The sequence below is a fragment of the Pseudorca crassidens genome, chromosome 2 (genome assembly GCF_039906515.1).
Source record: "Pseudorca crassidens isolate mPseCra1 chromosome 2, mPseCra1.hap1, whole genome shotgun sequence".
Lineage (NCBI taxonomy): Eukaryota > Metazoa > Chordata > Mammalia > Artiodactyla > Delphinidae > Pseudorca > Pseudorca crassidens.
Genome location: NC_090297.1, coordinates 44,107,124 through 44,131,088, shown reverse-complemented (window position 1 = coordinate 44,131,088; position 23,965 = coordinate 44,107,124). Strand labels below are relative to the sequence as shown.

Genomic DNA, 23,965 nt, shown 5'->3' with positions numbered 1-23,965 from the left:
AACTCTCCAGAAAGTGGGCATAGAGGGAACCAACCTCAACATAATAAAGGCCATATATGACAAACCCACAGCAAATATCATTCTCAATGGTGAAAAACTAAAAGCATTTCCTCTAATATCAGGAGCAAGACAAGGATGTCCACTCTCACCGCTAATATTCAACGTAGTTTTGGAAGTTCTAGGCACAGCAATCAGAGAAGAAAAAGAAATAAAAGGTATAGAAATTGGAAAAGAAGAAGTAAAACTGTCCCTGTTTGCAGATGACATAATACTACACATAGATAATCCAAAAGGTGCTACCAGAAAACTACTAGAACTAATCAATGAATTTGGTAAAGTTGCAGGATAAAAAATTTATGCACAGAAATCTCTTGCATTCCTATACACTAACAACAAAAGATCAGAAGGAGAAATTAAGGAAACAATTCCATTCACCACTGCAACAAAAAGAATAAAATACCTAGGAATAAACCTCCCTAAGGAGGTAAAAGACCTGTACTCAGAAAACTATAAGCCTCTGATGAAAGAAATCAAAGACGACACAAGGGCTTCCCTGGTGGCGCAGTGGTTGAGAGTCCGCCTGCCGATGCAGGGGACGCGGGTTCGTGCCCCGGTCCGGGAGGATCCCACATGCCGCGGAGAGGCTGGGCCCGTGAGCCATGGCCGCTGGGCCTGCACGTCCGGAGCCTGTGCTCCACAACGGGAGAGGCCACAGCAGTGAGAGGCCCGCGTACCGCAAAAAAAAAAAAAAAAAAAAAAAAAAGACGACACGAACAGATGGAGAGATATATCATGTTATTGGATTGGAAGAATCAATATTGTCAAAATGACTATACTCCCCAAAGCAATCTACAGATTCAGTGCAATCCCTATCTAATTACCAAGGGCATTTTTTAAAGAACTAGAACAAAAAATCTTAAAATTTGTATGGAGATACAAAAGACCCCAAATAGCCAAAGCAATCTTGAGGGAAAAAAACGGAGCTGGAGGAATCAGACTCCCTGATTTCACACTATACTACCAAGCTACTGTAATCAAGACAATATGGTACAATATGGCACAAAAACAGAAATATAGATCAATGGAACAGGATAGAAAGCCCAGAGATAAACCCACACACCTATAGTGAACTAATCTATGACAAAGGTGGCAAGGATATACAATGGAGAAAAGACAGCCTCTTCAATAAGTGGTGCTGGGAAAACTGGACAGCTACATTTAAAAGAATGAAATTAGAACACTCCCTAACACCATACACAAAAACAAACTCAAAAGGGATTAAAGACCTAAATGTAAGACCGGATACTATAAAACTCTTAGAGGAAAACATAGGAAGAACACTCTTTGACATAAGTCACAGGAAGATCTTTTTTGACCCACCTCCTAGAGTAATGGAAATAAAAAAATAAATAAACAAATGGGACCTAATGAAATTTAAAAGCTTTTGCACAGCAAAGGAAACTATAAACAAGACAAAAAGACAAACCCTCAGAATGGGAGAAAATATTTGCAAACGAATCAATGGACAAAGGATTAATCTCCAAAATATATAAACAGCTCATGCAGCTCAATGTTAAACAAACAAACAACCCAATCCAAAAACGGGCAGAAGACCTAAACAGACATTTCTCCAAAGAAGGCATACAGATGGCCAAGAGGCACATGAAAAGATGTACAACATCACTAATTTTTAGAGAAATGTAAATCAAAACTACAATGAGGTATCACCTCACACCAGTCAGAATGGGCATCATCAGAAAATCTACAACAACAAATGCTGGAGAGGGTATGGAGAAAAGGGAACCCTCTTGCACTGTTGGTGGCAATGTAAATTGACCTAGCCACTATGGAGAACAGTATGGAGGTTCCTTAAAAAACTAAAAATAGAACTACCATACGACCCAGCAATCCCACTACTGGGCATATACCCTGAGAAAACCATAACTCAAAAAGAGTCACGTACCACAATGTTCACTGCAGCACTATTTTTTTTTTTTTTTTTTTTTGCGGTATGCGGGCCTCTCACTGTTGTGGCCTCTCCCGTTGCAGAGCACAGGCTCCGGACGCGCAGGCTCAGCGGCCATGGCTCACGGGCCCAGCCACTCCGCAGCATGTGGGATCTTCCCGGACCGGGGCACGAACCCGTGTCCCCTGCATCGGCAGGCAGACTCTCAACCACTGCACCACCAGGGAAGCCCTGCAGTACTATTTACAATAGCCAGGACATGGAAGCAACCTAAGTGTCCATCAACAGATGAATGGATAAAGAATATGTGGCACATAATACAATGGAATGTTACTCAGCCATAGAAAGAAACGAAATTGAGTTATTTGTAGTGAGGTAGATGGACCCAGAGTCTGTCATACAGAGTGAAGTAAGTCAGAAAGATACATACATACAAATACTGTATGCTAACACATATACGTGTAATCTAAAAAAAAAAAAAGGTTCTGAAGAACCTAGGGGCAGGACAGGAATAAAGATGCAGATGCAGAGAATGGACTTGAGGACACAGGGTGGGGGAAGGGTAAGCTGGGACGAAGTGCGAGAGTAGCATGGACATATATACACTACCAAATGTAAAACAGATAGCTAGTGGGAAGCAGCCACATAGCACATGGAGATCAGCTCAGTGCTTTGTGATCACCTAGAGGGATGGGATAGGGAGGGTCGGAGGGAGACGTAAGAGGGAGGAGATATGGGGATATATGTATATGTATAGCTGATTCACTTTGTTATAAAGCAGAAACTAACACAGCATTGTAAAGCAATTTTACTCCAATAAAGATGTTAAATAAAGAAAGGAAAAAGAAAAACTAAAAATAGAATTACCATATGACCCAGCAATCCCACTACTGGGCATATATCCAGAGAAAACCATAATTCAAAAAGACACACGCACCCCAATGTTCATTGCAGCACTATTTACAGTAGCCAGGTCATGGAAGCAACCTAAATGCCCATCGACAGACAAATGGATAAAGAAGTTGTGGTACATATATACAATGGAATATTACTCAGCCATAAAAAGGAATGAAATTGGGTCATTTGTAGAGATGTGGATGGACCTAGAGACGGTCATACAGAGTGAAGTAAGTCAGAAAGAGAAAAACAAATATCGTATATTAATGCATATATGTGGATTCTCGAAAAATGGTACAGATGAACCGGTTTGCAAGGCAGAAATAGAGACAGAGATGTAGAGAACAAACATATGGACACCAAGGGGGGCAAGTGGGGATGGGGGTTGGTGGCGGTGGGATGAATTGGGAGATTGCAATTGACATATATACACTCATATGTATAAAATGGATAACTAATAAGAACCTGCTGTATAAAAAATTCTTTTAAAGAACTAAGTACTGTACATAAACATAGTTGCATATATAATATAAATTTAAAAACTCAACATGCATTGTATGATCCTCGTTATGTAAAACTGTATGTTAATACACACAGAGATGTCTCAAAGAATGTCAACCACTGTTAACAGTTTAGTGAACTCTTAGTAATGGCATTTCAGGAGATTTAAAATTTTTCTTCTTCTTTTTTTTTTTTCAGTATGCGGGCCTCTCACTGTTGTGGCCTCTCCCGTTGCGGAGCACAGGCTCCGGACGCGCAGGCTCAGCGGCCATGGCTCACGGGCCCAGCTGCTCCGCGGCATGTGGGATCTTCCCGGACCGGGGCATGAACCCGTGTTCCCTGCATCGGCAGGCGGACTCTCAACCACTGCGCCACCAGGGAAGCCCAAAATTTTTCTTCTTTATATGCTTCTGTATAATCCTTTTAATTAGATCATTTTTACAACAAGAAAAACAAATTTTAAAACTGTGAAAAACTCAAGCACAAAAGATTTCTTTTTAAAAGGAGTTTTGATATTAGGTACCTTTAAGGCTCCTTTAAATATTATTCTTTCGAATGGTTCTAAGTAAGATCTTCGTAATTCAGAAGGAAATTATACCAAAATAAATTAGAATCCCTTTACATCACTCAAATCTGGAGATTTATTCATCTCTGACATGCACTCTTACCAAAATTACAAGGAAGCCATAGTAGACACTAAGAAATATAAAATACACTCAATACTTGACAGTACGATATAAATTTTCAACTGGTACCACTCATGGCAACACGTGAAATCTATATCTGCTTCCTCTAGCCCCAGGGTCCTCCTGGTAGTATTGGGTTGACCAAAAAGTTCGTTCGGGTTTTTCCGTAAGAAATATCCCAATATTTTACATAAATCTTACCTCTTCAAGCTTCTTTTCAATCTCCTTAAAGACAAGACTTGCCTTAAATCCATCAACTGCAGAGCTGGTTGGAGCAGCCTCAATTTGATGAGTTCTAAAAGAACTGGGGGAAAGAATCGATTTCAATCCATGGAGTCATATAGGTACTAGGTTTTTCAACATTTATACAGTAGTAATTTTCAAAAACCCTAACAGAGATGCTGTGCCTTTTACCCAAAAGAAACTGTTATTAAGCCAATAAAACAATTAAGCTTTTCTTCCCATTTTTCAACAAATATTGCGTGCTCACTAGATGGTAGGCCTTGTCCTTGAAAATATACTAAACCAACGAACCTACCCTCATGAAGCTTCTAAGCCACTGGGGGAGACAATGAACATGCAAAAAATAAAGAATATAGTTACTATGAAGAAAATAAGGCAGATTAAGGAGATATAAAGAAAGTATATTTATGTGTGTTGGTCTATTTTATTTATTTTTTAAAGATTTATTTTATTATTTATTTAATTTACTTTTGTCTGCGTCGGGTCTTAGCTGCAGCACGCGGGGTCTTCTTTGAGGCGTGCGGGCTCTTTTGTTGCGGCATGCGGGTTATCTCTCTACTTGTGGCACACAGGCTCTGTAGTTATGGCATGTGGGTTCCAGAGCATGTGGGCTCTGCAGTTTGTAGCACACGGGCTCTCTAGTTGAGGCACACGAGCTCAGTAGTTGTGGCGCAGGCTTAGTTGCCCCGCAGGCATGTGGGATCTTAGTTCCCTGATCACGGATCGAACCGGTGTCCCCTGCATTGTAAGGCGGCTTCTTTAGACCCCAGGTGGTCTATTTTAGATAGCCTAGTCAGACAGGCCTCTCTGAGGAGGTGATATTTAAATTAGGTATTAAATTATGTAAATGAGCCAGCCATGTAAAGATTTAGGTGGAGAAGTCAGCTCTATACTTCCAGTACAAAGAACTTGATGTAGAAACTAGCTTAGCAGTTAAAGGAACTATAAGAAGGCTGGTATGGCTGGAGCAGAGCAGAGGAGAAGGATCTAAGGTCACAGAAACATGCAGGGCAAGATAACAAGGGGCTTTACAGGTCACAGTTAAGAGTTTGGATTTTATTTTAAGTAACTTGAGAACTGCAGGGTATAAGCTGGAGAGTAGCACAATCCATTTACATGTTTTAAAAAATAAATCTGGCTGCTAGCTGGAAAATGGACTATAAGAGGGCAAGTGAGGAGGCAGGGAGACCAATTAAGAGGCTACTGCAGTAGTCCAGGCAAGAGACGATGGTGATTAAACAGGGTATAATGAAGTGGGGAGTAAGCAGAGGTTGGACTCGAGACTTATTTTTTAGCTATGACACAAGATATGAATTTACTAACATCCGTCTATTGGTTGCTTGATACTTGGGGAACAACTATAGATAAATGGCCTGATGTGGCAGAAAGAACATAGTCCCTATAGCTACAAAAGCCTGGGTTAGAATCTCAAGGCTTCCTCCACTCACTAGCTATGCGATTCTGAGCAAGCTACTTCATCTCTGTGCAACCTCTGGTAGGGAGGCAGGGAAGAAGGTGGAGGGTGCCGGTGACTTTGCAGAATTAAGTGGAATCCCGTGTGGAAGGTACCTAGCAGAGATCCTGGCCCATGGTAAAAAATGACAGCCACGACTATTACAGGCTGCAGAGCCTCAAGCATTAGATGCTGAGAGAAACTGAAAGGTCTGAAGAAGATGAGGGCACTTTAGGATTTTAAGTAATTCCTCTGAAATACCACAAGCATCCTGGCGGTGGCTGAGGCCAGGACTGGAACAACAAACATCGGAAGGATATACTTGAAGGAGTCAAGAGCGTAGCAGCTGCTCAGTAAGCAAAGCATTTCTTTCCTTCTTTCTCTACCTCCTCTCCTTCCTTCTCTTTCTCCCCACCCACCCCACCCATTTCTCCTTTCCCTTCCCTTCCCTTTCCTTCTTTCTATCATTTCATAAATATTTAACGACTGCCTGCTACAGGCCAAGCATTGTTCGAGGTACTGGGAGTACAATGGCGAACAAGTCAGACCCAGTCCCAGTCCTCACTGAATCTATATTTTTCCAGGAAAAAAAGAAGAAAACAGACAAAATAATTACAAGTATTAGGAAGCAGACAAAAAGAGGAACCGAGGTTAAGGCAGTCAAGGAATGATGTCTCTGAGCAAGTGAATTTAAGCTAAGACCCAATTAAAGGAAGAAAAGGAGCTAGACATTCAAAGAGGAAACTTGCAAAGATCCTGAGAGAGAAAAGAGTTTAGCATGTTAAAAGAAAGTAAAAGAGGACCAGTCACTAGAGTACAGTAAGTGGGGGCAAAATGACACAAAATGAAATTGGGGAACTGGGCAGGGACCAGACCATCCAGGCCAAAGAAGGGATTTTGGGAAACCACTGAAATGATTAAACAGGGAAGTGAAATAGTTTGATTTGTGATTATTCTTACAACTGTGCAGACAATGAATTGGTGGGGTTGGGATGCAAGAACTTAGGTGGGGAGAGGGTTACGAGGCTGCTGGAGTGGTCCAAATAGGAAGTGGAGGCAGTCTGCCAGCGGAGATGGAGAGAAGGAAGTGGATTCAAAATATATTTTAAACATTGAATCCATAAGCCTTGCTGCTGGGCACGAGAGAGATCTAAGGGGGAGGGGAAAGAGCAAGGATGATTTAGGTGTTTGGCCTGAATAACTGGAGGGATGACAGTGCCATTTATTGACAAAAGGAAGAATGCAGTGAGAGTAAAGGGGATCAAAGTCCCATCTCAGGCACAGTCAGTATGGGACCTTTGTGAGATAAGAAGGCAGTTGGATATGACAGTCTGGAGCTCAGAAGCAGTCTAGGCTGGAGATAAAGTCGGATAATCATTAGCATAATGAAAGTATTTAAATCCATGGGAACAGACAAGCTCACCTTGAGGGAATTCTAGAGAAAGAAGTAAGCCTAGGACAATACCCTGTGGATCTCAATTATTTAGAAGTCTGGGAGGGAAGAGGAAGCAGTAGCCAGGGATGCAAGAGGAAAACTAGAAGAACATAATGTCATAGAAGCCAAGAGGGGAGAAAGAATCTGGGAGGGAGGGAGGGAGGGAGGGAGGGAGGGAGGAAACTATGTCAAATGCTGCCAAAGGTCAAATACCCACTGGACTGGCAACATGAAGAGTTCAGCTGACTTGGGCAAAAGCAATATTAAGCAAGTGTTGGAAGGCAGAAGTCAGTAGAGATTACAGTAAATTAAAGAGTGAATAGGAGAGGGAAATAGAAACAGTGTGTCTCTTTTGAGACATTACTTTCAGGGGAAATGGAGTGGTCTCTGGAGGGGAGGGTGGTATTAAGGAAAGTTTGTTTTTGTTTTAAGATTAACATATTAGAGCATGTTTGCTTGATGATGGTAATGAACCAGGGGAAAAGAGACAGAAGTCTTGAGAAGGTGAAGGGGGATGAGATCTAGTGACCTATGAAGGAAGAGGAGGAGACTCAAGGGAAGAAGAGGATCAGAAGGGTAGAATGCTAGATAGGTCTATAAGTCTTGGGATGGAAGATAAGGGAGTTTGGGTCTAATGACTTCTGTTTTTTCAACAACATACAAGGCAAAAGTAATCAGCTGAAAATGAGGGTGAAAGGAGGGTATGGAAAGTCTAAGAGGTTGAAAAGTGAACCTACTAGAGAAATCATATTAATATCACAACAAGGAATGGAAGTAAGCTCTCACCATGCTGAAATACATGCAATTCTCAGAGCATGGCATGCTACTTCATACTTCCATGCCTTTGCCCTTGCTGCTCCCTGTGTCTGGAATACCTCCGTCTTAGCAAATTCTATTTTACCCTTCAAGATCCAGGCCAGGAAACTCCCTTTCCGTGAAACCCTAGTAAATGTCAGCTTCTCAAGAGCAGATACCACAGCTTTTGAAAAAAATAATCTTTATTTATATCCCCAGTTCCTGACACACAATAGGTATTCAGTAAATAGTGACTGAATAGAACTGAATTACACTGAATTCTCTCTTAGCTAAATTCTAATTTTTTCCTGTTCCATTTAGAGCAGAATTATCTATGGTACACCATTTTCTCAGTCAAAAGTCTGAATGAGTGGCCTAAAATCAAGTGGCTACAACTAGTCCTCCACAAGCCAGTTTCATTTCATTAATAGTCCAACTTTTCAGCCTTTAATCATAAACATCACTGTGCCCTCTCCAAGCTTGACACTTCCTAACTGTATGTGATAAAATAATAACTGACACTTCTCAGCGTACATACAAAGTATCTTGATACTTTATGGGGCAGAGTTCAGACAAGTTCTGACAGGTCACAGATGTTTATTTTGCTTCTGTTGAAAAGTTCACTCAGTTAATGATTAACCAACTTTTCATCCAGATTAGGGAAAAAATTTATAAAGTTATATCAATATTTTCTGAAAATCCCTCATATCTTACAATTTATTTGATATGTGCCCTGCTCTAGGGAAGCTGAATATAACTTACACAAACTCAGAAAATAACTTACTCATATTACAAAAGGATGCACCTCATGATTTCTTTTTTTTTTTTTTGAGATAGATTTGAAATTTTAGTAAAAGCTTTTTTGCCCACCCAAATCATATTCTTCTTTCTTTTTTTTTTTTTTTAACATCTTTATTGGGGTATAATTGCTTTACAATGGTATGTTAGTTTCTGCTTTATAACAAACTCATGATTTCTTTATATTCGAAGTTCTTTTAGCAGAAACTAAAGTCTGATTATTTTTATTTTTTTTACCTTGGTTTATACATAAGTTTTCTGGAATAAATCTAGTATATAAAATGTTGGAAGGGACTCTGAAGATTAACTATTTAGTGTATGAATTCCCTCTATGCTTCCTGAAATTTTCATTCCAAGGTCTAGAACACAGGCACTGTTTCAACAATGTCAAAGATCAGAAGCACAGGGGCTTCCCTGGTGGCGCAGTGGTTGATTGTCCGCCTGCCGATGCAGGGGACACGGGTTCGTGCCCCGGTCCGGGAAGATCCCACATGCCGCAGAGTGGCTAGGCCTGTGAGCCATGGCCGCTGAGCCTGTGCGTCCGGAGCCTGTGCTCCACAACAGGAGAGGCCGCGGCAGTGAGAGGCCCGCGTACCACAAAAAAAAAAAAAAAAAGATCAGAAGCACAGAGTAGCCAACAAAACAGGAACTTTGAACTCAGATATATGAAGGTTAGAGTCTTGACCGCTACCACTTAAGACTCTCTTTAGATACATTGTTTTAACTCTGATCATCAATCTCCTCATCTATAAACAAGGTACAAAACTTACCATGTGGATTTCTATGAGGATTAAACAAAGCAGTGAAGAGGAAGCACCTAGCATGGTCTTGGTGCTCATACTAGGCCCTCAAAAAGTGGTTGTTAAAGAACTATTACAACTCAATAATAAAAAGACAACCCAATTTTAAAATGGCCAAAATATCTGAATAGATATTTCTCCTAAGATATACAAATGGCCAATAAGCACATGAAAAGATGCTCAGGGGCTTCCCTGGTGGCGCAGTGGTTGAGAGTCCGCCTGCCGATGCAGGGGACACGGGTTCATGCCCCGGTCCGGGAAGATCCCACATGACGCAGAGCGGCTGGGCCCGTGAGCCATGGCCGCTGAGCCTGCGCGTCCGGAGCCTGTGCTCCGCAATGGGAGAGGCCACAACAGTGAGAGGCCCACATACCGCGAGAAAAAAAAAAAAAAGCCGACAATAACAAGTGTTAATGAGGATGTGAAGAAATCAGAACCCTTATAATGGAATTTTATTCAGCCATAAAAAGGAATGAAGTACTACATTCATTTTTATAACATGGATGAACCTTGAAAACATTATGCTAAATGAAAGCAGCAGTCACAAAAGGCCACATATTGTATGATTTCATTTATATGAAATGTCCAGAATAGGCAAATCCTTAGAGACAGAAAGTAGACTGTGGTTGTCAGAGCCTGCAAGAAGTAGGACTGGGGAATGACTGCTAACGGGTACATGGTTTCTTTCAGGGGTGTTGAAAATGTTCTAAAATCGATTGTGATGATGATGGCACAACTCTGTGATATACTAAAAAACCACTGAACGTACACTTAAAATAGTGAATTTGTGGCATGTAAATTATATCCCCAAAAAAGCTGTTAAAAATCATTTTTAGGGCTTCCCTGGTGGCGCAGTGGTTGAGAGTCCGCCTGCTGAGGCAGGGGACATGGGTTCGTGCCCCGGTCCGGGAAGATCCCACATGCCGCGGAGCGGCTGGGCCCGTGAGCCATGGCCGCTGAGCCTGCGCGTCCAGAGCCTGTGCTCCACAACTGGAGAGGCCACAGCAGTGAGAGGCCCGCGTACCGCAAAAAAAAAAAAAAAAAAAAAAAAAACACAACATTTTTAAAGTGGCCGCTGCTGTTTGTACTGTTTAGGAAGAATACAGGATCCTACATTTTAATCAAATTTCCATCCCTAAATCTAACATTTTACCAGTTTTACCAGTAATTAGTCTGTTCAAATTAGAAATGGTTGTGCGACACACACAGGACAAAAGAATAGGGTTCATTTGCAATCAGCAACTCCCCTTGACCTCTGAACGGGCACACGGCCCCATCACAGACAGAAATCCAGCCCAGAAAGCCAAACTGTGGACTTCAACAGGTTGGATATATGCCTCACTCTGAACTAAAAATCAAAGTTCATCTTTTCCAAACTTCTAGGTGACATTTATAATTTAATATATAAAACCATTTTCAACAGTTTAACCAGTGACGTGAACTACAGAAATAGGAAAGAAAAAAGGAAAATAGCTAGATAAATCAGAAATCAACAGTTTATTGAGCAACTGAATGAGTGGCAGGTACTTTTTGTTAGTTTTCTAATCCCTGAAGTAGATATTTTCACTCTTTTCTAACTGAGGGAAAGGTGAACATGTCCTAAGCAAGCAGTGTGACGGAAAAGTTGATGGGGTGTTCTTTCCACTGATCAACACTGCCTCTCTGATAATTCCAGCCTATAAAAAAATTAAAAAAGATGTCGCATACAGATGGCATTTCAGTAGTTTTATAATTTCTTCATTCTAACTGCTAATTAATTGGTGGCTACATTAGTATGTTGAAAGATAAAAATCAGATAAGATTTTTGCATGTGTTCTTAAATATCTCTTTTTAAATGAAACTAAGGGACTTCCCTGGTGGCACAGTGGTTAGGAATCCACCTGCCAACGTAGGGGACACGGGTTCGACCCCTGGTTCAGGAAGATCCCACATGCCGCACAGCAACTAAGCCCATGCGCCACAACTACTGAACCTGCACTCTAGAGTCCGTGAGCCACAACTACTGAGCCCGCGTGCCACAACTACCGAAGCCTGCGCACCTAGAACCTGTGCTCCTCAACAAGAGAAGCCATCGCAGTGAGAAGCCTGTACACTGCAACAAAGACCCAACGCAGACAAAAATAAATAAATATTTTAAAAAATAAATGAAACTAAAATCGTGTGTGTGTGTGTGTGGTGTTGTGTGTGTGTCCACTGTGTCCCCTGAGAAGTCCTGGAGGTAATAACAACAAGCACTCAGCCAGCAGCCACACTGTGGTTTCTAAATACCATTCTCCACTAAAAGGAACTAGGGCTCTCTGAAGAAATGGTTGATCTTAGGGCTGGGGCAGGGAAAATACAGGATAAGCCTGGAATACCTTCTTGAGCTAGAAAGCAAGCAAGTAATAAATAGAATCACAAGACAGTACAAGTCAGCTAGAAGGGGCTTCTGCTGGCTAAAGCAGGGACATTTTGAGTGTCAAAATAAATGATACTAATGAATTTTAACCCACTGAATAAAATATGAATTCATGAGTTCATACCGATATATTTATCGACATAGATGAATATGAACAAATTTTTTAATGGGGGAGAAGAGAATCTCCCTTACAGCAGAATACCACTTAATAAATATAAGGTATGATGAAGTTAGAAAAATATCATCAGTGGATGCTAAGATGAATGAGTAATGGGTAAAAGTTGGATGAGGAACAGGATATTTACATAATCGCAAAACATCTCACCACAAATTACCTATTAAGTACAAAGGAAAAACAGTAACTCTTTCAGAGGAAAACATGGTAGATACCACCTTAGTCAAGAAATCAAAGCTAAACATCACCAATATAGGATAATGCACATCATGTGCTTCCAGTCATGGTGCATTACGTATACATCATCACTTCAGTGGTATTCCTGCAAAAAATGTGTAACCTGAACCTAATTACGAGGAAACATGTGACAAATGCAAACTGAGGGACATTCCATTCTTAAAGAATCTACTTATACTCTCCAAAAAAGTCAAAGTCAAGAAATAAGAAAGGCTGAGGGATTGTTTCAGATTAAAGGAAACTAAAGAGACATGACAGCTAAATGAACTCAGGATCCTAAATTGGATCCTGGACAAGGAGAAAGACTAAAGCTTATAGTATCTTTTAAAGAGATATTATTGGGATAATTGTCAAACTGTGAATACCTTCTTTGGATTAGGTAATAGCATTTTTTAAAATTTACTTATTTTTTAATATTTATTTATTTAGGCTGCGCCGGGGCTTAGTTGTGGCATGTGGGATCATTAGTTGCCGCATGCGGGCTCTTAGTTGTGGCATGTGGACTTCTTAGTTGTGGCATGCAGACTTCTTAGTTGTGGCATGCAGACTTCTTAGTTGCAGCACGCAGATTCTTAGTCGTGGCATGCATGTGGGATCTAGTTCCCCGACCAGAGATTGGAACCTGGGGCCCCTGTAGGTAATAGCGTTTTATCAGTGTTAAATTTCCTGATTTTGATAGCTATACTGTGGTTGAGTAATAGAATATTCTAGTCTTTAGAAATGCATACTAAAATATATAAGGGTAAAAGAGCATAATGTCTCCAACTTTCAAACATTTCAGAAAACACATGCATATATATATATATATATATATGCATATATGTATATATGCATGTAGAAAAATGATGAAGCAAATGAGGCAAAATATAAACAATCTGAGTACAAGGTATATAGGAGTTCCTTGTACTATTCCTGTAATTTTTATGTCAAAATCAAGGTTTCTAATTAAAATACAAAATTTAGAAAATGAAAAGGCTAATCACCTACAATCTCACCACTACCAACAAGTTTCCTATATTCATTTTTTCCACATTGCTTCCTCTAGTCCTTGTTTATGAGCACACATACATGGGTACAACTTTTACTTCTTTTAACTTCTTATATCACTTAGGGTTTTCACCTGTTGACTTAAACTTTCAAGCTAACTTAGACAATTTTCCATTAAAAAAGAAAAACTGGAGTGATCCAAATATGCCTCAACCAGGGAATGGATAAGCTGTGGTACATCCATACAAACGAATACCACTAAGCAATAAAAAGGAACAGATTACTCACACACAAAACATGAATGAATCTCAAATGCATTCTGCTAAGTGAAAGAAGCCAGACTCAAAGGCTTTTTGATTCTATTCACATGATATTCTGGAAAGGGGCAGAAAACAGATAGTGGTTGCCAAGGAATGGAGGACAGGGGGAAGGGTCGACTACAAAGGTGAACAAAGAATTCTGGTGGGTGATGCAATTGTTCTGTATCTTGATTATGGTGGTAGTTACTTGACTGTACATGTTTGTCAAAACTTTCAGAACTATGCACTAAACAGGTGGACTTTCACTGTATGTAAATTTTTATACCTTAATTAAAAATAGAAAAAACAAGCAGGGCTTCCCTGGTGGTGCAGTGGTTGAGAGTCCGCCTGCCGATGCAGGGTACACGGGTTCGTGCCCCGGTCTGGGAGGATCCCACATGCCGCGGAGCGGCTGGGCCCGTGAGCCATGGCCGCTGAGCCTGCGCGTCCGGAGCCTGTGCTCCACAACGGGGGAGGCCACAACAGTGAGAGGCCCGCGTACAGAAAAAAAAAAAAAAAAAAAAAAAAAACAAAACAAAGTTGGGTTTAAAAACAGGTTTCACTTAACAGAATACAAAATGCAAATCTATCCTCAATCTGTGTCTTACATAAAATGAATAGGATGTTATAATACAGAGTCAATACTTATATTCAAAAGTGGTCTAAAGGAAAGTTTAACTGTAAATTAAATGCAATTGGTCACAGTTCTTAAATAAGACCGCTCCTCTTCATTTTCATGGTCCCTGTTGCAGCACTAAACATTTCTTATCCACACTACTGCAACTGCTTCCTAAGGATTCCTGGCCTCTGGTCCCTCCACCACTCAACTCAAAGTAATACCAGACTGATCTACCTAAAGTAAAGTGCGATATAATCACATAATCTTTTGCTAAAACTCATATTCTGTAGGATAAATTTCAAACTCCTCAGCATAACATTGGAAGCATTTCAAAACCTTGATCCAATCTACTGTTACAGCTGCAACTCCTGTCACCTATGTATTACTGACTCTGCCCCTCTACCCAGGCACAACAAAATAATCCACCCTCTACCCACACAGGACAACCACTCTTATATTTTCAAATTGCGTACCTATGTACAGACCTGGGATGCCCTTCCTCTACACTTTTGCTGGGCAATCCTAGTCATCCCAGTTCAAATTTAGGTCCTTCATACTAATTTCTTCCTCTGGGCTTCTATAGCATTTTGAAAAAGGTATGTCTGCCTTCCGCATCTACTCAGAGGACCATACTTAGGGGCCTAAGCATATAGCAGCTGCTCCATCAAAGTTAGCTAAACGAGAAACTAAGGAAATCAGATCATGTGCAATCAGTACCTTAAAATTACTTTGTTTAAAACAAATCCTCATTTTAAAACTATATCTGCATCATCAGAGTTAGAATTATTTTCACAACTTTGGCCTTTGAAGTGGGATATGTTCTATCACTAAAACTATCAAAAATATCTTCAATACTTGAAGCCAATTTCTTTCAGTCATTAATATATCATCTGGATTTGTTCATTCTTCTGGCTTCCCAGAAATATCAACTATAGTTATCGTGAACAATTCTATCTCCCAATTATTTAGTCTCCTGAAAATAAAAGAACTATGAGGAGGGACCTCCAAGATGGCAGAGGACTAAGATATGGAGATCACCTTCCTTCCCACAAATACATCAAAAATACATCTACATGTGGAACAACTCCTACAGAACACCTACTTAATGCTGGCAGAAGACCTCAGACTTCCCAAAAGGCAAGAAACTCCTCACGTACCTGGGTAGGGCAAAAAAAAAAAGGAAAAACAGACACAAAAGAACAGGGACGGGACCTGCACCTCTGGGAGGGAGGTGTGAAGGAGGAAAGGTTTCCACACACTAGGAAACCCCTTCGTGGGCGGAGACTGAGGGTGGCGGAGGGGGGAAGCTTCGGAGCCACAGAGGAGAGCGCAGCAACAGGGGTACGGAGGGCAAAGCGGAGAGATTCCCACACAGAGGATAGCTGCTGACCAGCACTCACCAGCCCGAGAGGCTTGTCTGCTCACCGGCTGGGACGGGTTGGGGCTGGGAGCTGAGGCTCCGGCTTCGGAGGTCAAACGCCAGGGAGAAGACTGGGGCTGGCTGCGTGAACACAGCCTGAAGGGGGCTAGTGCGCCACGGCTAGCCGGGAGGGAGTCCAGGAAAAAGTCTGGAACTGCCTAAGAGTCAAGACACCATTGTTTCAGGGTGCGCAGAGGAGAGGGAATTCAGAGCACTGCCTAAACGAGCTCCAGAGATAGGTGTGAGCCACGGCTATCAGTGTGGACACCAGAGACTGGCACGAAATGCTAAGGCTGCTGCTGCAGCCACCAAGAAGGCTGTATGCAAGCACAGGTCACTATCCACACCTCCCCTCCCAGGAGCCTGTGCAGCCCGCCACTGCCAGGGTCCCGGGATCCAGGGACAACTTCCCCAGGAGAACACACGGCGCACCTCAGGCTGTTGCAACATCATGCTGGCCTCTGCCGCCACAGGCTCGCCCCGCATTCCGTACCCCTCCCTCCCCCAGCCTGAGTGAGCCAGAGTCCCCTAATCAGCTGCTACTTTAACCCTGTCCTGTCTGGGCGAAGAACAGGCGTCCTCAGGCGACCTACACGCAGAGGCAGGGCCAAATCCAAAGCTGAACCCCAGGAGCTGTGCGAACAAAGAAGACAAAGGGAAATCTTTCCATGCAGCCTCAGGAGCAGCAGATTAAATCTCCACAATCAACTTGATGTACCCTGCATCTGTGGAATACCTGAACAGACAACGAACCATCCCAAAATTGAGGCAGTGGACCTGGGGAGCAACTGTAGACTTGGGGTTTGCTTTCTGCATCTAATTTGTTTCTGGTTTTATGTTTATTTTAGTATTTAGAGCTTATTATCATTGGTAGATTTGTTTATTGATTTGGTTGCCCTCTTCCTTTTTTTTTAATATTTTTTTTCCTTTTTCTCTTTTTGTGAGGGTGTATGTGTATGCTTCTCTGTGTGATTTTGTCTGTATAGCTTTGCTTTTACCATTTGTCCCAGAATTCTGTCTGTCCACTTTTTGTTTTGGTTTTGGTCTGTATACTTTTTAGCACTTGTTAACATTGGTGGATTTGTTTTTTGCTTTGGTTGTTCGCTTCTTTCTTTTTTTTATTACTTTTTTATTTTTAATAGTTTTTTTTAAAAAACTTTATTTTATTTATTTTTTCTTTCTTTCTTTCCTATTTTTACCTCCCTTTTCTTCTGAGGTGAGTGGCTGACAGGGTCTTGGTGCTCTGGCCAGGTGTCAGGCCTGAGCCTCTGAGGTGGGGCAGCCAATTTCAGGACAATTGGTCCACCAGAGACCTCCTGGCCCCATGTAATATCAAATGGCGAAAGCTCTCACAGAGGTTCCGTCTCAACGCTAAGACCCAGCTCCACTCAACAACCAGCAAGCTACAGTGCTGGACACCCTATGCCAAACAACTAGCAAGACAGGAACACAACCCTACCCATTACCACACAGGCTGCCTAAAATCATAGTAAGTTCACAAACACCCCAAAACACACCACCAGATTTAGTCCTGCTCAACAGAAAGACAAGATCCAGTTTCATCCACCAGAACACAGACACCAGGCCCCTCCACCAGGAAGCCTACAGAACCCACTGAACCAACCTTACCCACTGGGGGCAGACACCAGAAACAACGGGAACTAAGAACCTGCAGCCTGCAAAAAGGAGACCTCAAACACAGTAAGATAAGCAAAATGAGAAGACAGAGAAATACACAGCAGACGAAGGAGCAAGGTAAAAACCCGCCAGACCTAACAAATGAGGAGGAAATAGGCAGCCTACCTGAAAAAGAATTCAGAGTAATGATAGTAAAGATGATCCAAAATCTTGGAAATAGAATGGAGAAAATACAAGAAACCTTTTACAAGGACCTAGAAGAACTAAAGAGCAAACAAACAATGGTGAACAACATAATAATTGAAATTAAAAATTCTCTAGAAGGAATCAATAGCAGAATAACTGAGGTAGAAGAACCGATAAGTGCCCTGGAAGATAAAAGAGTGGAAATAACTACCACAGAGTAGAATAAAGAAAAAAGAATGAAAAGAATCGAGGACAGTCTCAGAGACCTCTGGGACAACATTAAACGCACCAACATTCGAATTATAGGGGTCCCAGAAGAAGAAGAGAAAAAAAAGTACTGAAAAAATATTTAAAGAGATTACAGTTAAAAAATTCCATTATATGGGAAAGGAAATAGTCAATTAAGTGCTGGAAGCACAGAGTGTACCGTAAAGGATAAATCCAAGGAGAAACACGCCAAGACACATATTCATCACACTATCAAAAATTAAATACAAAGGAAAAATATTAAAAGCAGCAAGGGAAAAGCAACAAATAACATACAAGGGAATCCCCATAAGGTTAACAGCTGATCTTTCAGCAGAAACTCTGCAAGCCAGAAGGGAGTGGCAGGACATATATAAATAAGTGATGAAAGGGAAAAACCTACAACCAAGATTACTCTACCCAGCAAGGATCTCATTCAGATTTGCCGGAGAAATTAAAACATTTACAAACAAGGAAAAGCTAAGAGAATTCAGCACCACCAAACCAGCTTTACAACAAAAACTAAAGGAACTTCTCTAGGCAGGAAACACAAGAGAAGGAAAAGACCTACAATAACAAACCCAAAACAATTAAGAAAATGGTAACAGGAACATACATATCGATAATAACCTTGAATGTAAATGGATTAAAACCTCCAACCAAAAGACACAGACTGGCTGAATGGATACAAAAACAAGACCCATATATATGCTGTCTACAAGAGACCCACTTCAGACCTAGGGACACAAACAGACTGAAAATGAAGGGATGGAAAAAGATATTCCATGCAAATGAAATTCAGAAGAAAGCTGGTGTAGCAATTCTCATATCAGACAGAATAGACTTTAAAATAAGGACTATTACAAGAGACAAAGAAGGACACTACATAATGATCAAGAGATCAATACAAGAAGATATTAACAATTGTAAATATTTATGCACACAACATAGGAGCACCTCAATATATAAGGCAAATGCTAACAGCCATAAAAGGGGAAATCGACAGTAACACAATCATAGTAGGGGACTTTAACACCCCTCTTTCACCAATGGAGAGATCATCCAAAATGAAAATAAATAACGAAACACAAACTTTAAATGACACATTAAACAAGATGGACTTAATTGATATTTACAGGACATTCCATCCAAAAACAACAGAATACACTTGCTTCTCAAGTGCTCATGGAACATTCTCCAGGATAGGTCATATCCTGGGTCACAAATCAAGCCTAGGTAAACTTAAGAAAATTGAAATCCTATCAAGTATCTTTTCCGCCTACAACATTATGAGACTAGATATCAATTACACGAAAAATCTGTAACAAATACAAACACATACAGGCTAAACAACAAACTACTAAATAACCAAGAGATCACTGAAGAAATCAAAGAGGAAATCAGAAAATACCTAGAAACAAATGACAACGAAAACACGATGACTCAAAACCTACGGGATGCAGCAAAAGCAGTTCTAAAAGGGAAGTTTATAGCAATACAATCCTACCTCAAGAAGCAAGAAACATTTCAAATAAACAACCTAAACTTATACCTAAAGTAATCAGAGATAAGAGGAACAAAAAACTGTCAAAGTTAGCAGAAGAAAAGAAATCATAAAGATCAGATCAGAAATAAATGAAAAAGCAATGAAGGAAACGATAGCAAAGATCAATAAAACTAAACACTGGTTCTTTGAGAAAATAAACCAAATTGATAAACCATTAGCCAGACTCATCAAGAAAAAAAGGGAGAAGACTCAAATCAATAAAATTAGAAATGAAGCAGGAGGAGTAGCAACTGACACTGCAGAAATGCAAAGGATCATGAGAGATTACTACAAGCAACTATACGCCAAAAAAATGGACAACCTGAAAGAAACGGACAAATTCTTAGAAAAGCACAACTTCCAAGACTGAACCAGGAAGAAACAGAAAATAAAAACAGACCAATCATGACCACTAAAACTGAAACTATGATTAAAAATCTTCCAATAAGGGCTTCCCTGGTGGCGCAGTGGTTGAGAGTCTGCCTAACGATGCAGGGGACACGGGTTCATGCCCCGGTCTGGGAAGATCCCACATGCCGCAGAGCGACTAGGCCCGTGAGCCATGGCTGCAGAGCCTGTGCGTCCAGAGCCTGTGCTCCGCAATGGGAGAGACCACAACAGTGAGAGGCCCGCGTATCATAAAAAAAAAAAAAATCTTCCAACACACAAAAGTCCAGGACCAGATGGCTTCACAGGCAAATTCTACCAAACATTTAGAGAAGAGCTAACACCTATCCTTCTCAAACTCTTCCAAAATATAGCAGAGGAAGGAACACTCCCAAACTCATTCTACGAGGCCACCATCAGTCTGATACCAAAACCAGACAAAGATGTCACACAAAAAGAAAACTACAGACCAATATCACTGATGAACATAGATGTAAAAATCCTGAACAACAACAACAAAATACTAGCAAACAGAATCCAAAAGCACATTAAAAGGATCATACACCATGATCAAGTGGGGTTTATCCCAGGAATGAAAGGATTCTTCACTATACACAAATCAATCAATGTGATACATCATATTAACAAACAGAAGGATAAAAACCATATGATCATCTCAATAGATGCAGAAAAAGCTTTTGACAAAATTCAACACCCATTTAAGATAAAAACCCTCCAGAAAGTAGGCATAGAGGGAATTTACCTCAACATAATAAAGGCCATATATAGCAAACCCATAGCCAGCATTGTTCTCAATGGTGAAAAACTGAAACCATTCCCTCTAAGATCAGGAACAAGACAAGGTTGCCCACTCTCACCACTATTATTCAACACAGTTTTGGAAGTTTTAGCCACAACAATCAGAGAAGAAAAAGAAATAAAAGGAATCCTAGTCAGTAAAGAAGAAGTAAAACTGTCACTGTTTGCAGATGACATGATACTATACGTAGAGAATCCTAAACATGCTACCAGAAAACTACTAAAGCTAATCAATGAATTTGGTAGAGTAGCAGGATACAAAATTAAGGCACAGAAATCTCTTGCATCCCTATACACTAATGATGAAAAATCTGAAAGAGAAATTAAAGAAACACTCCCATTTACCATTGCAACAAAAAGAATAAAATACCTAGGAATAAACCTACCTGAGGAGACAAAAGACATGTATGGAGAAAATTATAAGACACTGATGAAAGAAATTAAAGAAATTAAAGATGATACAAAAAGATGGAGGGATATATCATGTTCTTGGATGGAAGAATCAACATTGTGAAAATGACTATACTACCCAAAGCAATCTACAGATTCAGTGCAACCTCTATCAAACTACCAATGGCATTTTTCACAGAACTAGAACAAAAAATTTCACAATTTGTATGGAGACACAAAAGACCCCGAATAGCCAAAGCAATCTTAAGGAAGAAAAATGGAGCTGGAGGAATCAGGCTCCCTGACTTCAGACTATATTACAAAGCTACTGTAATCAAGACAGTATGGTACTGGCACAAAAACAGAAATATAGATCAATGGAACAGGATAGAAAGCTCAGAGATCTACCGACGCATATATGATCACCTTACCTTTGATAAAGGAGGCAAGAATATACAATGGAGAAAAGACAGCCTCTTCAATAAGTGGTGCTGTGAAAACTGGACAGCTACATGTAAAAGACTGAAATTAGAACACTCCCTAACACCATACACAAAAATAAACTCAAAATGAATTAAAGACCTAAATGTAAGCCCAGACACCATCAAACTCTTAGAGGAAAACATAGGCAGAACACTCTGTGACATAAATCACAGCAAGATCCGTTTTGATCCACCTCCTAGAAAGAAAAACAAAAATAACAAATGGGACCTAATGAAAGTTAAAAGTTTTTGCACAGCAAAGGAAACTATAAACAGGACAAAAAGACAATCCTCAGAATGGGAGAAAATATTTGCAAATGAAGCAACTGACAAAGGATTAATCTCCAAAATATACAAGCAGTTCATGCTGCTCAATATCAGAAAAACAAATAACCCAATCTAAAAATGGGCAGAAGACCTAAATAGACATTTCTCCAAAGAAGATATACAGATTGCCAACAAACACATGAAAGGACGCTCAACATCACTAATCATTAGAGAAATGCAAATCAAAACTACAATTAAATATCACTTCATGCTGGTCAGAATGGCCATCATCAAAAAATCTACAAACAATAAATGCTGGAGAGGGTGTGGAGAAAAGGGAACCCTCTTGTACTGTTGGTGGGAGTGTAAATTGATACAGCCACTGTGGAGAACAGTATGGAGGTTCCTTTAAAAAACTAAAGATAGAACTACCATATGACCCAGCAATCCCACTACTGGGCACACACCCTGAGAAAACCATACTTCACAAAGAGTCATGCACCACAATGTTCACTGCAGCACTATTTACGACAGCCAGGACGTGGAAACAACCTAAGTGCCCATCGACAGATGAATGGATAAAGATATGGCACATATATACAATGGAATATTACTCAGCCATAAAAAGAAACAAAACTGAGTTATTTGCAGTGAGGTGGATGGACCTAGAGACTGTCATACAGAGTGAAGTGAGAAAGAGAAAAACAAATAACATATGCTAATACATGTATATGGAATCTAAAGAAAAAACAACAAAAATGGTTCTGAAGAACCTAGGGGCAGGACAGGAATAAAGATGGAGACGTAGAGAATGGACTTGAGGACACGGGGAGGGGAAGTATAAGGTGGGATGAAGTGAGAGAGTAGCACTGACATATATACACTACCAAATGTAAAACAGACAGCTAATGGGAAGCAGCTGCATAGCACAGGGAGATCAGCTCGGTGCTTTGTGTCCCCCCAGAGGGGTGGGATAGGGAGGGTGGGAGGGAGATGCAAGAGGGAGGAGACATGGGGATATATGTATACATAAAGCTGATTCACTTTGTTGTACAGCAGAAACTAACACACCATTGTAAAGCAATTATACTCCAATAAAGATATTAAAAAAATAACTATGAGAATTCCATGTTTAAAATAGAATTTATTGCCCTACATGCATAATCTTCTATTCTGAGCAAATTAGACAGCTATACTAATATTCTGACTCCGGTAGCTCTTTATAGTTTGGCTTTTACTGAGGGTTTTCAACTCCGAATATGAACTACATGGAATACCAGAGGACGATACAGAACCAATGAATCAGATTTAGGAGGAAACTTAAAATTCAACGTCTTAACATCTTTTTATTTGATGCAATTCAATAAACGTTTACTCACTTTGAGAGAGATCCTCAGAGGGGTTAGGAGAATCAAAGTCTTAGATCTCAAGGATTTCACATAACAAACAGGATACAAAACAAGGTAGATACTCTACAACTAAACAAAAATTGGATAGGGACCCAAAAGTTACAAAGTGCTGTGGATATTCAAAGGGAGATGGTACCTAAGATTGGCCTTAATTGGAAGTTAGAATTTTCACACAGAACTAATATTCCAGGCATGAAAGAAGAAAGGATAGAGAGAAGAGATTCAAGAGTTTACAAAACATGAGAATATAACGGACTCTGTAAAAAAGTGTTCACATATCCTTTGTGGAACCAAAAGTGTGAAAAAATGAATACATAATTACCAAGAACTTCAGGAGAGAAAAAGGAGCCAATTAGTGTTGAAAGCTACAGCAGGGTTAAGAGAATAAAGATAGAAATTATCAAGAATGTATCATAATCAGGTCATTGGTGGCCTTACCTGACCTCAGTGGTGAGATCAGAAACTAAAGACATTTCAGAGTAGAAAAACAAAAGTGGCTCAATATAAAAGGCTCATCATGAAAGAGAATAATTAAGGTAAGGAGAAAAACAGAGTTTTAGAATATGGAAGACCTGAACATGTTTGATGACAGAGCGAAAGGAGTCAACAGAAAGGTAAAAATGGAAAGATTCAAACGAAAGAAGGTATACTTAATATTTGGAACAAAGTTACAGAAAGTGGTTGGAAACAAAAGCATGCAAAGAGGAAAGATGGGCCTTGGAAAGGAAAAGGGACTTTTTTCCTCTGGGAAAAAAGGATGAGCATTTCTCTGAGAGAAGAGCAAGGAAGTTGAGGGATCCTGAAAAGGCTTGAAAAGAAAGTGCTTGGAAATCTTAGGAGCACAGGCATTTGACAAGGGCAGGAAGAAAATCAGCAGGAGACAAAT

The 23,965-nt window shown here is 40.3% G+C and overlaps 1 protein-coding gene across 3 annotated transcripts in view; it reads right to left on the bottom strand.

Annotated features, from left to right (window-relative positions):
* The window catches only part of SCP2 (sterol carrier protein 2), a 164,345-nt gene that overhangs the window by 30,708 nt on the left and 109,672 nt on the right, over positions 1-23,965 (bottom strand). For all 3 annotated transcript variants that reach the window (XM_067726165.1, XM_067726166.1, XM_067726168.1), the window contains one exon: positions 4,252-4,354. In XM_067726165.1, coding sequence (XP_067582266.1) covers positions 4,252-4,354 — 103 coding nt within the window. The remainder of the gene's footprint in view (positions 1-4,251; positions 4,355-23,965) is intronic.